Raw genomic sequence first — 14,515 nt, 5'->3', positions numbered from 1 at the left:
AAGATGCCAGTTAATTGGGACTGTTAAGCAGTGTAAATTAATTCTCTGTTAATGTTATCTTGGGACTTAATGAAGCAACACTTTTATATTTTCTCATGTTTTCTCTTTTAGTGCTGGCATTGGCATTGGTTTCTATGGAAATAGTGAAACAAATGATGGTGTATATCAAGTGACCTACTCCCTTATGAATGCCAACCACACACTGACCTCCATTGCCTTGCTGGTGAGTTCTCTGATTGATCTCCAAATATTGTTTTGTTGTAGTTTTCATTGGCTTTACTGGTTCCATGCCATTCAAATATACAGAGATATACCACAACAGCATGATGGGGATTATTATTAATATTGTGATTATTAGGTAGCAACTGGAAGAAAGGGGACAGGAAAGGTTACCTACAGAGTAAGATCTCATACATACCGGTACATTTTCTACTACAGACCAAAACATGAAGCTTATTTCATTGCTTAATATATGCAGTTCTTCCACTTTTCCCATACCCCCAGTTTTATGTTAGCTTGTGTGTATGAAGCTAGCATTTAGCGGAGGATTTGCCTACTGGTGTTAAAATATGCCTTCTTGGAAAAGTGGCACTGGCCTGCTATGGATATACCTGGTCTCTAAGTATCAATTAACCACTTCAGCTTTTACACCTGTACACCCCCTGGACCAGAGTAATTTTCACTTTTCTACTATAGGCCTCTTTTTTCTGCAAGAACTAGTGATTAGTAAATCTCCCTGGAAACTCCTTGTACAATCTGCAAATTGTGAACTTTATTGTGAACCCCACTGAAATCAGTCAAATCTTGAAAATAAATTCTGTAAATTTCTAGGAAAATGGGCAAGGGATTGGCAAACAAATGGCATGAGGAACTGGGCACAGATGGGTGGTGAAAGATGTGTGGAGGAGAGGGGGTGACATGTACCAATGGAAGAGAAAAAATTGAATAAATACCATTTTGCAGGAGAGTACTCTCCATTTTATACAGTTTCAAGGGCAACATGGGAAAAACACTGATTTACATGCTTCAGATGGTGGAAATAATCTGTATCTGAGCACAACAAATTGAAAATGCTATTTAAATAATTTTTAATATTCAAAGTAAACTCACCCATCCATCCATGTGTTCATGCTTTATTTTGTTGATAAATCACTTTGAATAATAAACCCCTAGCATTTCTAGCATTGTGAGTAGTCACAGACGAGTCATGTAGCATTTATTTCCCTAAAATCCATCTGCATTCAGCTCAAGCATGCAGGCAGGAGTATGAGTGTAGTCCCTCTTTCCCTCCTCCAGATGAAGAAAAAAATGCCCATGAAGGCTCCTGGGATGTAGGACATCATTTTGGCCTAAGCCAGAAACCAGGATGTGACTGAGGAAATATAAAAAAAAAAGTTGACATCACTAAATATAATAAACATTCCTATCTATTTACTAGTGTTAGTAGCATAAAAAATAGTTAATGTTGATTGAGAGAATTTGTTCCACTTTAAGCTACATGCAGTGTTACAGAACAGGATGATTGTCCAGGACAAGATCAGCAGCAACATATTCTGCACTTAATTTTATGTGTAATACATTTTTTTAAAATTTTAGATTATTAATTGGCTTACATGAATCAGCAGCACCCCTATCTGATTAATTTTAATTTGAAATAAAAATATTTTAGGTGGTTTTTCTGTGACACATGACTTTTTCATCTAGCTGGAACAGGTCAGAATTGAGCAGTCGCAGTAACTGACAGAACAGTTCTAATAAAATAATGCAAAATCCCTCAGCTTCATAACAATTGCCAAACATAGCATAGCATGTGATCTTTAGTGCATTACCACACTGTATTGTCTGTAAAGTTTGAAAAATGGTAACACAGAGCACAGTTCACAGAAAAACACAACAAATCAACAACTCCAAATTCCAGAGATAAGGCAATTGTTATGAATGAATAATAATTACAGAGCCATATTCCAGAGACAATAGTCAGACATATAGTACAGTATCTGGAGAATTATGTATGTATTGCAGGCAAGGTAATAAAAAAACTAATATAAAAATGGAATTGAATCATGTCAGAGACAAGAATCAAAAATATTCCAGAGACACTCTGCATATCATGTAAGCCTTTTTAGTAGGCTGCATTTGAAGAGGGAGAGACAATGCATTTTTTGTCCAGAAATAAAAATTACAGTGAATTATATCAAAGACAAAAGCTAGACATATTAGACAGACACTTTACATACCATGCAAGCTTTTTTTCAGTAGGCCACATTTGAAGAGTGGGAGAAAAGGAACTTTTTATCCAGTAATTAAAATTACAGTGGATTATAGCAAAGAAAGAGCCAGCAATATAGCAGACATACAGCACATCATGTAAGGGGTTTAGAAAAAAATAACAAACATGTCTACATGTTTTGTTGTGTGCAGTGGTTTTGCACAGAGCAGCCTGTATCCTCCTCTTCTCGGGTCCCCGCAGGCTCTTCTAGTCCCTCCCTCCTGTCGGGTACTACCACAGCAAGTAGCTTGCTATGGAGGCACCATCTGTTCCATGTGTCCATTAACACACAGAGCCAGGGCTCGGCCCCGTCCCCACTTTTCTCATTGACTCACTGGCTGCGATTGACAATGGCTCCCGCTTCTGTCTCAGCCAATGAGAGGAAGAAGTCCCAAGATAGCTGAGACTCCAGGGCACTTCGCTGGATCAAGAGGGGGCTTAGGTGAGTATTAGGGAGGGCTGGAGGGCTGCTGCACAGAGAAGGTTTTTTACCTTCATGCATAGCCTTTAGAAGCACTTTAATCTTGGCATAAAGCAGGCACCTGTTGAGGCCAAATATATCCAATAAAGAGCATTTTAACACTATATAAAAGAAGGAATATTGTTCGCACTGAGGTAAGATGACATACACAGCATAATGCAACACTGTTATGCACTGCAGGAAAAAAATTCTCAAATTTCTTAGCTGAGGAGCAACTGTGAAAACATTAGGTGTGGTACACTGACAGATCCAAAGAATTGTATTAGAGCTGTAGAGTCAGCACAAGATGGTAATTCTGGTAATAGTGTCAGGAAATGGTAATAATTTGACATTATTCATTTATTTATTTATATATTTATTTTTTACATAAACGATCCTTTATGGTATTTAAATACAGGGCTACAGGGACAAACTGCACTGTGCTCCTTGATATTCTATTGCAATCATGATTTTAAGTTTATATTTGATATAAATGTTTTTCTTTTTTTTACATTTGCCTCAGAGTTTGGTGTGTTTGTTGGTTTGTTTGGTGACCTTTGACATGACTGATGGCTCCACCCCCACCCCTAGTGAGGTCAGGGATGTTCAATGTATGGTTTTATATATATATATATATATATATATATATATATATATATATATATATATATTTAGACCTGGGTATTCAGCAGGATTACTTTCATTCCTTCTTTCATTCCTTAGTGTATTGTAATTTATTTAAAATTGGAACTACTCCTGCATTGCTGTGAAACATTCTGACTTTGTGTAAACTGAAAACTATTATAGCAGATCAACATATCTATGCAATGAAGTCTCTGTAGGTAAAACTGAAAAATGCTGAGTAGCTGTTACCATTAGCTAATTCTGATAAAGATAAACCATTGCCTCTTATTAGCTTTTGGAAGATCAATAACTACCAGTGGATAAGCATTTTGGCTTGTTGGATAAAAGAAAAATCTTAGGTGATCTTATGTTCTTCAGTGTTGGGTATGGGCCTCTTTAGACTGTAGTTTAAATAATCCCAGCCAAGATTTGGCAGAACTTTCATACTTAAGGGCCAGGAATGACTTCAAAGCTGGATTTATTTTGATCTCCTAATTCTTTAACATCAAAGATCCAAAGGTAGCTCTGTTCCTGCAAGTGATTTACACTCTTTTAAATTAATTGCTACTCTTGTTAAGGTCTTAACTAAGATAGTTGGAAAGTAATCGTGCACAGCAACAAGTAAGCCTAATTCAAGCTACTTGTGAATAAGTTTGAGTCAAAGAAAATCTTGACTGAAAAAATGTAAACTTTTTGTTAACTTTTTGTTAACATCGACCAGACCACATATCTTTCAACGCTGCGGCGATACCTTGCAAGGGGGAGAGGCACACCCTCCCCCTTGCAGGGCACCTTGTCCAAACGTTGAGGGACAAGAGCTTCTTTACATTACAGCAGCCATGAATTCAGGCATATGGTCTGCAAACCATGCACGGGCTAGACTTGCTTCAAGACCACATCCAGTGCAAACCCCAATCTCATTCCTAGTGGTGAATACAACTCACTGCATGTGTGTTGACTTTCAGAGCATATAAATGTAGCGGCACCCCTAGGCTCCAGCAATTTCATAGGTCAATTGGGTCTTTTCCTGTATTCTGCCCAGCTGCCAGGCACACAAACACAGTCACTCTTTGGCTCAGTAAACAGTCCAGAGAGGTTCTTTTTTGGAGTTTTTATTTTTTGGAATACTTGAATAGAGATTGGGGAAGAGTGGGATGTTCCAAAAAAGAACTATGTACAAGATGAGTGCACTACCTCTCTTTTTCTGCAGCACTTTAAGCACAGTCTTTGCAGAGGTCAGTAAGGGACTTGGTTTAATTGAAGCAGATGTAGGGCACAACTTGTTTCTTTACGTAACTTGAGCAGAGTCCCTGTAGCAAAGATAGGGTGGACAAAGCTCTTTAGGATACCCGTTTGTACCCCCTTTCTTTCCTGCACTCCCATCTTGACTCTTAAACACCAGAGAGGTGGGTGGCAGCAACCCACAGACTCAAGGATGTCTCACCAGTCTGTACTCACAAGCCCTCAAATGAATGGATGCCTCCTTCCAATGTCTGGTAGTAGTCCCAGACCTAATCCACCATGAGACAGTTCTTCGGTCAGCTTCCAGACCTCTCAGTTAGCCCAGTTGAGGCCTCACATATAGCAAACACATGGCAGGGTTGCCTGGGAGGGCAGCATGCTCTCCACGCTGGACTTCTCCCATCCAGGACAAGAAGACCCCTTGGCTCCAGAGCTCAAACTTTTTATACCTTTACCCAACAGCCACCTGTGCAAGGACCCGCAAGAATGGCTAAGCCAGTATAAATATTCATGCTTTCATCTACATTATTCCACACCTATGTTCACCTATGACTTGGGTAACCCTAGAGATACAGAGCAAGAGTAATTAGATCTGTAGCCTGAGAGCCATGGGGCAATGGGGCAGAATCTAAACAAACACATGCAGCTTCAATGGCTACAAGGAGCTAGAGTGAAATTTGCCTAACCTAGAATTGCAGCCACAATCAGTGGTGTATTTAGGTTTTGTGCTGCCCTAGGCAACAAAAAAAATCGTCCGCCCCCCTTCCCCCCCCTCACCACCACCACCACGCACACACGGAGAGAGCCTGACACCAACCAACACCAACCCCCCTCCACCCCCCCCCCATAACTCCCCTTATAACGAGAGAGAGAAAGACCTTCACAGCTCCAGACATCCCCTGGAATGAGAGTCGGGCTCTGCATACACCGTCAAGCAGCCTGCAGCCTCTCTCGGATCCCACCTGGTCCCCATGCAGTGTGTGTCCCTTCTTCTGTCCCTTCTTCCAGGGAACGGTGCTGCCACCCTGAAAAATGCCATCCTAGGCAAATGCCTTGTTTGCCTTGTGGTAAATACACCCCTGGCCTACAATGATTACAGTGAGACAAAGCTAAATTTTCCTAACACAAAATACAGATTCACTGGCTACAGTGAGCAAACTAAATCTTCCTACTCCTAGCACCTATCTAGGAGGGTGCTACATAATAAAAAAATAGGCAAGCAGAGGTTATCTTTAGTGAAAACTAAATGTCAGAGCAATCTGTAGATCAAGAGATATAGGCAGCCTAAGTGATATGAAAATCTCCCTCCCATTTCCAGAGCCTCTCTGTTCATCCTTTAATGTAAGGGATAGTCATGTTGAACAGTAAGAAGGCTCAAGACAAAGGGGAGAGTGGGTCATACTTAGCTTTTTAATAAAGGTTAAGAATTGTATATAATTCCAACTGCCTATATGATTGGGTAGTTTTGGTATGCTGTTTTCATTTATTCACATGCACACTTTAAATTTTCCTGGTTTTCTTTAATCTACAAATAATAGATACTCCTTAAAAAGTTACTGGCAAGGGCGGACGGACCATTCGAGAACTCGGGCACTGCCCGAGGGCCCGAGGGCCCGAGGTCAGTAGGGGGCCCCATGAGATGCCCCTGGTACCTTTCATAGGCTTTTCTGGGTGTGGTTTGAGTGTGAGCGAGGACATAGGGGCCCCATGATCTCCTATTGCCCAGGGGCCCCATGAGTTGTCAGTCCGCTCCTGGTTACTGGTCATGTTTTTATTGCTTACTATATCCTCATTGAGTATATTTCCCTCATTTCCTGTCTCATTGATACGAGAACAAGAAATGAGAGGGTGTAGGTGTCAATAGGACAGGAAGGCAAAGAAAGCAATAAAGACCCCAAAAATGTTCTATCACTTCCTCACTGTACTAAAAAAATTATTTGTTGCTGTCTCTGTCCCTTCAGAAAGTTATGTAATCATTTTCTGTCCATGTGTACAGTGGACCCACTATACCACCAGAGCTGAGAGTCTAACAGGCAGAACAGATATAGGCCTGTGTAAGTCCTTAGAGAGTTGGTAACAAACATAATTGCTTATAAAGTGCAGTGGACAGTTGTAAGTAATGTACAGCACAATATATGGGGTGCAACAGTCATTCGTATGCTATAAACATCAAAAGAGTGCAGTGATCCAGAATATGCAAAGTGCAGTACATCATATAGAGCAGACCTTGAAATTTCCACTCACCTGCTCGCAATTGGCGAGTGGAAATAATGTGGGGGCAAGTGTGTGCTGACACTCTGCATAAGACAGGAGACAGGCAATGGCACGCTGGGCTGTATATTATTCCACAGAGAGGAAGGAGTGGGCGGGGCCATGAGCTCCACTGACTCTCTGACCAATTCTAGAGCAGTGGCTGGGCTCCACTCCAGTGTACGGGGACAAGATGGGTGTGACTTGGCATGCAGTGGCCACTCTGATCCCGAGAATCGGACGCCGGGACCCCAACATTTCACCCCACATGGCACTGCTGTTCCTGGAGCTCATGGAGGGATGAGGAGCCCAGGTACTCAGGCAGAGGACGGAGGACACTCCACTTGGATGGATGACAGCCACTGACAACACAAGTAAGAACCTCTCCAGGGCCCCAAACTGTGGATCTTTGACACACCATCATCGTGTGGGGACTCAGCATTTGTATCAGTGGTTGAATTGTACCTTATCATCGGTATCAGTAAAAGGGACAATGTCCCATGTTTGGTGTCAATGGGAGGAATGGTGCAGCATCATGGGGTCAGTAGGAGGAATGGTGCCATGTCATTGGTGTCAGTGGGAGGAATGATGCCACGTCATTGGCGTCAGTGGGAGAAATAGTGTCCCACTATTGGTGTCAGTGGGAGAAATAGTGCCCCATCGTTGGTGTCAGTGTTAGGAATAGTGCCCCATCATTGGTGTCAGTGGAAGGAATAGTGCCCCATTGTTGGTGTCAGTGGGAGGAACAGTGTCTCATTGTTGGTGTCAGTGGGAGGAATAGTGCTCCATTGTTGGTGTCAGTGGGAGGAATAGTGCCTCATTGTTGGTGTCAGTGAGAGTAATAGTGCCTCATTGTTGGTGTCAGTGGGAGGAATATTGCCCCATCGTTGGTGTCAGTGGGAGGAATAGTGCCCCATTGTTGGTGTCAGTGGGAGGAATAGTGCCCCATTGTTGGTGTCAGTGGAAGGAATAGTGCCTCAGCTTTGGTATCACTAGGAGAATTAGTGCCTCAGCGTTGGTGTCCCTATTGATGTAAAGCACGTATTTTCCTTTTATGTTTACATTGTTGTTGTTACTATTTATTTTTGTAACTTCTGAATAAAACGTTTAATAGTGTAATTTAACCGCTTTCCCGCCACCCTATAGCAGAAATCCTGCTACAGGGCAGCAAGAGTGCGCAAAATCACGTATATATATATATATATGTGATTTTGCATTACGGGTAGGGGGCATGCACGGGCCGCACGCGCGCCCTACGTACGGCACCATTCGCTGTCAATCACCGGGTCCCGGCCAGTGATTACTCGCTGGCACATGGTGATTGCCAAGTATTACAGACGAGGGAGAGAACTGTATGTAAACCACACAGATCTCTCCCCTGTCAGCATAGCAGAGCCATACAAAGCAGTGTGCTTACAGTGGAAAGCACACACACAGCCCCATAATAAAACACACACAGCACACAGTTAATCCTTTGATCGCCCCATATGTTAACCCCTTCCTGGCCAGTGCCTTTAGTACAGTGTCAGTGCTTTTTATTAGCACTGATCACTGTATTGGTGTCACTGTGGATGTCAGTGACACCAAGTCAGTTCCCCCCCAGTTTCAGAATGCCGCTATAGGTTGCTGATCGCCCCCATTACTAGTAAAAAGAAAATGAAAAGAAAAAAATTCCAGTATCTATACCGCCATTTGCAAATGCTATGTTTAAATTGACATAAAGCTATGTTATAATTGCAGTTTTTTATATTTTGGACTCTTTATTCTAAAGAAAAATTTAATTTCATAAGCTTTAAGGGGGCAGGGCTGGGGGCAGGTTGGGGGACGGGCCAGGGGTGGTGTTGGAGGCTGACCTGGGCAAGGTTGGGTGGAGCAACTGGTGGAGAGTAAGGTTTGTGCCTGGCTAGTAGGTCTAGACTCGAAATGTTAAGCCCTTATAGAGTGCAGAAGAGGTCAGGACTACATAGTGTACATAGTGTACAGCACACACAGTGCAGCAATCAGGAGTATAATATAAGACTAAGTGCAGTGCTACCAACCTAAACAGAACTTAAATGGTCAATGTGAGAATCACAGAAAACATTTCAAAGCATCCTGCAATAAACAATTCAATTTAAAAATCATTTCTGAGAATATGTGCTATGCGTTTTAGACAACTTCAGTGTGAGAAAAATACAAGTGCGGTGCTAAAACATTAGTCCCAATATGCTGTTTAACATAAAAACAAATGCAGGGATCTTAAAAGTGAACAGATCCATAAGCAATATATCTGTCAGTAAAATGTGATATCCAAACTCCACTGGTTCTACCAGTGTTCACCAACAAACAGTGTTCAAATGTAATTCAGAGTGACAATGTCCTTAATATTGTAGCACTACCCCTTTAGGAGTCGGTTAGTTTTGGGTCCCCCTAAAGCTCTGCACTGACAGGCAACACATATTTTCTTCTACACCTGCACGCTGGAGTCAGTAAACAGTCCTTGAGCTTGGTTTTGTGATTTTATTAAGCTGTAAATAACTTGGATGGGGTTGAGGGATGCATGGGATGCCCAAAGGAACTCTGAACTTTTGTCCATGGACAAAAAGTCTCTCCTTTGAAGAGCTTTCCAGCCCTCTTGGGGTACCACCACAGACCGCAGATGAATCCTCCTGTAACGCTACCCTCACCAGGGCCCCTTGTATTATTTCCATGGGCTCCCCTTTACTCGCCTCACAGTCAGGCACTGTGCATTTCTGCACCCAAATGCACTCATACACTCTATAGCTCATTGTCTTCAGTGACCAGTCTTGGGAATGTTTTGTTTATGGAGTTCTATTGTAGAATTGGGGATAGGGACGTGGAATGTAGTAGGATACTCCAATTATTAGAACTATTCACGCTGAGGACATCTAGCTGATCTTAGTTGAACACCGCAGAAGTCTTGATGGACAGTAGATAGCAGACTTCCTTTTAACATATAGCAGCAAGTAGTTGTAGGAGTGAGCAAAGTCCCTTTAGCAGTAGTAGTAGTTACAGGGCTGAGCTCCTCAGGCACAAGCTAGTTACAACAGACTGTGACAGCCCAAAGGTAACGTAGCTGAGCAAAGTCCTTTTGCAGTAGCAACACTCGGACAAGCTCTTCAGAACACTAGCCAGTGTTCCCTTTCTCAGACCCATGCTGACTCTGAAGCACCAGAGGGGTGGCAAGCACACAGAGTCCCCAAATTCCTCAGTGTCAGTACTCACAAGGCTCTCAGACAGAATGGTTGCCTCCTTTCAATTATTCAAGCAAAACCCTCTAGTAAAACTGGACAGAGCTTTGGCGGAGAGCTCCCTTCAGTCAGCTTACTGAACAACCAGGGTCACTCTCTTTAACTTCAGGCCCTCAGGTTGACCCACCTGCTGCCGCATGGCAGCAAGTTGCTGGTGCAACCCACTCCCAGGAAAGACACTGAACCCATGTGCTCTCAGAATATAAATACCACTCCCAGCATTCAATGGCGCAGCCCTCCCCTGCAATTGGCCAGGGCTGTAGCTATATTCATGCTGTTCATTTGCCTAGCCTCTTACCCGTGTTCTGGAAGGCTCTCATAGCTTCCTGAAGGTGGGCAGAACTCAGACAAACTCCAACAGCAACAGAGCAGCATGAGCAGACCTAACCAATCGATCACAGCACTCTGTTAAGCAGTATACCACACTGAATTTACCTGACAGCCTCTCTGCTAAGCAGAGAAACACAGCTATGCTTAAACTAACTATACACATCGTAGCACCTAACTAGGTGGGTGCTACACTCTTCTTCACCTAGTTGCCTGGGCAAGGGGACCCAGAAGCTGTCACTTAGCAAAGCAGCCCCAGACCACAAGCTAATTGAGTTTTTCACCGGACTGCCCTCATTCTTTAACCGGCCTAGGGGGTGTAGGATTACTCACGCCTACACTCCTGGGTTGGTGGCTAACTTCAGGCCTTATGCTGGGCTGGCTCCTTCCCTGCTCCACAGCTTGTCCCCTCTCTGGCGACAATTAGGCAGAGAGATCCTCCTTACTGCTCTTGCCTGCAGGTAGACTCCTCTCCCGGGCCCCCTCCCAGGTTCCACACTCCAGCCTTCACTCCATCTTCCACCAAACATTACTCCCCTGCTGATCAAGCTCTTTCATATTTAAGGGCTGTCCTGGCCTCATGCCAAGCCTGTTGATTGGGAATTGGCCAAGATCCCTTAAATATTCAGATCAGCCCTTCCTCACCCCCACCCACTGCCTTCTAGACACTTCTCAAGCTTCTAGAGCAGGTGGAGGTATCAGGGAACTGACCTGCAGAGCCCTGACCCAAAGTAACCTTGCTGACTCATCCCAAGCTGCTATCCAGCCTCTGCCTAAAAATCTGACTAACCCCCCCTGGCTAAACCTGAGGGATGCTACAATATGTAATATATAAATAAATTACATATAGACCCTTTGATTATAGGAGGTCTATAAGTGCTTGGTACATATTTTGGCTTATATCCATCCATGGGCAACACCCGCAAGACTGAAGCCTGATATATACACAGTGTTAAACCACACTCAATTTCCGGATTAATAAAAACTCGGGGTAATGCACACTCTTTTTATTAAAACACCATAGCACCTTTAAAAACACTCAAATTAAGAACAAATGAATAACGATCTTAAAAATAAAATATGAAATAAAGCCATCCGTGTACGTGTAGCCAAGGATGTGATTCTAGGACTAGGAAACACTCTGTCTATGCACAGCGTGATGACGTAATTGGAGAGAAGAAGAAGCGTCTCTAAGTGCAGCAGACCACTTTAGAACAGGGGCGGACTGACCATTTGGAAACTAGGGCACTGCCTGAGGGCCCGGGGTCAGTAGGGGGCCCCATGAAATGCCCCTGGTATCTTTTTCATAGGCTTTTTTGAGTTTGGGCAAGGACACAGGGGCCCCATGATCCCCTATTGCCTGGGGGCCCCATGAGTTGTCAGTCCGCCCCTGCTTTAGAATATAATAAAAAGTAGGAACACTCACATGGTAGTAGAGTAATAAAAGCATGTAGGGTATTGTGGTGTAGAAACACCATGTGGAATGGCTGTCACTGGTGCCTGTATCGTCCACGTCTCAGTGGCAGGGAGTGTGGTTCAGGAAGAAGACAGATGTGGAGCCGGCCGGCATGCACGTACTCCTAAAAGATGGTGACTGGAGCGCACGTGGAACTGCAACGTCGGCGTAGTCATGATGTCGTCAGTGACTTAGATGCAATGCGACGCGTGTCGGAGCATGCGCTGGCTTCTAATGGCGGAAGCGTGCTCCTTTCTCAAGAAGGCGTAATTGGGTAGCTCCACCTTATGCATTGTATCCTTAGGGGACATCTTCTGAGGGTGGGCCAGGAGTCAGGAGTATGTATTATAAAGGTGTGTAGAAGGCAGTGAGCAGGTGCATGTAATATATAACCCTTTATTTTGATGATAGTGATACTTCACTACCGAGCAGGAAACACAGCATGTACTGTCATGTGTCTGTCCAATGTAGATACAGGAATACAAATATTAAATAGCAATATAAAAACCTTTTTGAACTTCCAGATTGCTAAAGATTTCTAGTAAATCAAAAGCAAGTTCCACAATGCTTGCAAAACACAACGGACTTAGTGCTTCAGTAGAGCATTTTTGGTAATCCCAATATGTTCCTCCAGATGTGTACTATCTATAGCTCTTTAATCCAGAGATTTTGCTTTCAGCCACCCCTACATTAACATTCGGTATTTTGTCCACGAACTTGTCAAACCTGCGGCCTTTACCCTCTAAAACAAATGCTGCAAGTAGCCTCCTCTGCTGCACAGCTCCTGCGCCCTCCATTATCCTAAGGGGCTGCCTGTCACTGTACATTAAAACAGTAAATCATTCATGCAGAGAACTCTGTTGGTTTATTGTGTATCAGGAGCCCCTGGCAAAAGAAATGCTCTGCTATCACTAGTCATGGCTATTTGCAGTGGGGAGGTTGAGGTTGTAGTCTGTGCTACTGACACTAGCTTCTTGCTGTCACCAACACTATAGATTGTCAATGTGTTTCTTTCGATATTCCATCATTCAACACGGAAAAGGAGTGGAACAGAACTAGAGACAGAGTGTTTAGAACAGCTGTAGCTGCTTTTTTATTAAATAGCTGCTGTAGGATCCATACTTTTATTTTTTTGCCCAAGTTGGACTAAGGGCTCGTTCACACTTGACTAATTTCTAACTCTTGCCAAACTCCCCTATAGCATTTGACAGGCGTTAGACGAGCATTTGGGAAGAGTTTTTAACGCTCCTCAAATGCTCCCAAACGCCCTATGTGCATTTTTGAAGCATTTGATAGGCGTTTTTCAAGCGTTAAAACTGCACCACAAATGCCTATAATGAAGTTTAATGGTATTAATGCTCCGAAAACGCCCTGCAAACACCTGCCAGGCTTTTGAGGAGCTTCACCATAGATTTGAATGGGAGGCTTCAACTCCTTCTGACTCAACATGAGGCGTCAATTTTTGTGTGCTGCCATGTGTAGAATTTTCACAGCTGTTCGGAGCTGTATTGCCTTCCACTGATACCAGAAATAGACAACGTGCATTCAAACGATAACCAGAAACTAATAACACTCATCCCATGGATACCAGAGGCTAACGGAACAATATGAATTACATTGATACCAGAGACTGGTAATACACATATTGTCAATACCACTGACTGACAATACATATATCAACAGCAGAGATTGACAACTCACATATTAATGATATCAGAGACTGACAATACATATCACACCTAAAGGAAGACTAGGGGCGAGTTCAGTTTCAAACAGGTTTGCAGTGAACCCAACCTGTTTATGAACACAGCGAACTAGTGTGGCTAATTGCTCATCCTCCATTGGCGGTAATAATAATTTTATATTGGTAAGCTGTCTTAGAATGGCCAATAAAGTTTTTTGTGCAGCCCCCTCATTGTAAAAGGGGGGACATGATGGAGCAGTCTTTATCTCAGTGTACTAGAAGCTGTAGCAGTGAAAGGATGTAGAGAGATTCGGGGTATTTTGGAACGCGAACTGTACTTTAACCACTTGCCCTCTGGAAGATTTACCCCCCTTCCTGACCAGGCCATTTTTTGCGATATGGCGCTGCGTTACTTTAACTGACAATTGCGTGGTCATGCAACACTGTACCCAAATAAAATGTATGTCCTTTTTTCCCACAAATGGATCTTTCTTTTGGTGGTATTTGATCTCCTTTGCAGTTTTTACTTTTTTTATTATAAACAAAAAAAGACAGACAATTTTGAAAACAAAAACAATATTGTTTTTTTCTACTATAAAACGTATCCACTAAAAAATAAGTAAAATCAAATTTCTTCATACATTTAGGCCAAAATGGGGTCAATTCACTAAGAATTAAATAAAGACTGAGGGAATTTAGTAAAATAACACATGCGGTAAATCTTTTGCAAATGTGCAATTCACAAAAAATTTTGTGGCAAATAACTCTTGAGGTAAAATATCGATACTGTGGTAATTCATGCAAATTTTCAAGCGGTAATTTGTCGCATGGTAGCTGGTTGTTAAGGAAGGCAGCAACCGTAACAACGGATGACTCATCAGCTGTCAGTTTCCCGCTAACAGCTGAATGTAACCAAAAAATTCCAGCAATTAAAAATTATGAAAAAAACATA

The 14,515-nt window shown here is 42.8% G+C and overlaps 1 protein-coding gene across 3 annotated transcripts in view; it reads left to right on the top strand.

Annotated features, from left to right (window-relative positions):
* TTYH1 (tweety family member 1) overlaps positions 1 to 14,515 on the top strand; it is a 283,569-nt gene that overhangs the window by 153,131 nt on the left and 115,923 nt on the right. For all 3 annotated transcript variants that reach the window (XM_089652576.1, XM_089652575.1, XM_089652577.1), the window contains exon 3: positions 112 to 223. In XM_089652576.1, the coding sequence (XP_089508702.1) occupies positions 112 to 223 (112 nt within the window). The remainder of the gene's footprint in view (positions 1 to 111; positions 224 to 14,515) is intronic.

The sequence above is a fragment of the Staurois parvus genome, unplaced genomic scaffold, assembly GCF_062004578.1.
Source record: "Staurois parvus isolate SC_StPar_1 unplaced genomic scaffold, SC_StPar_1.0 ptg000686l, whole genome shotgun sequence".
In the NCBI taxonomy this organism is placed as follows: Eukaryota; Metazoa; Chordata; class Amphibia; order Anura; family Ranidae; genus Staurois; species Staurois parvus.
The sequence above is the reverse complement of the archived record's forward strand: the minus strand, read 5'-3'. Positions and strand labels throughout refer to the sequence as shown.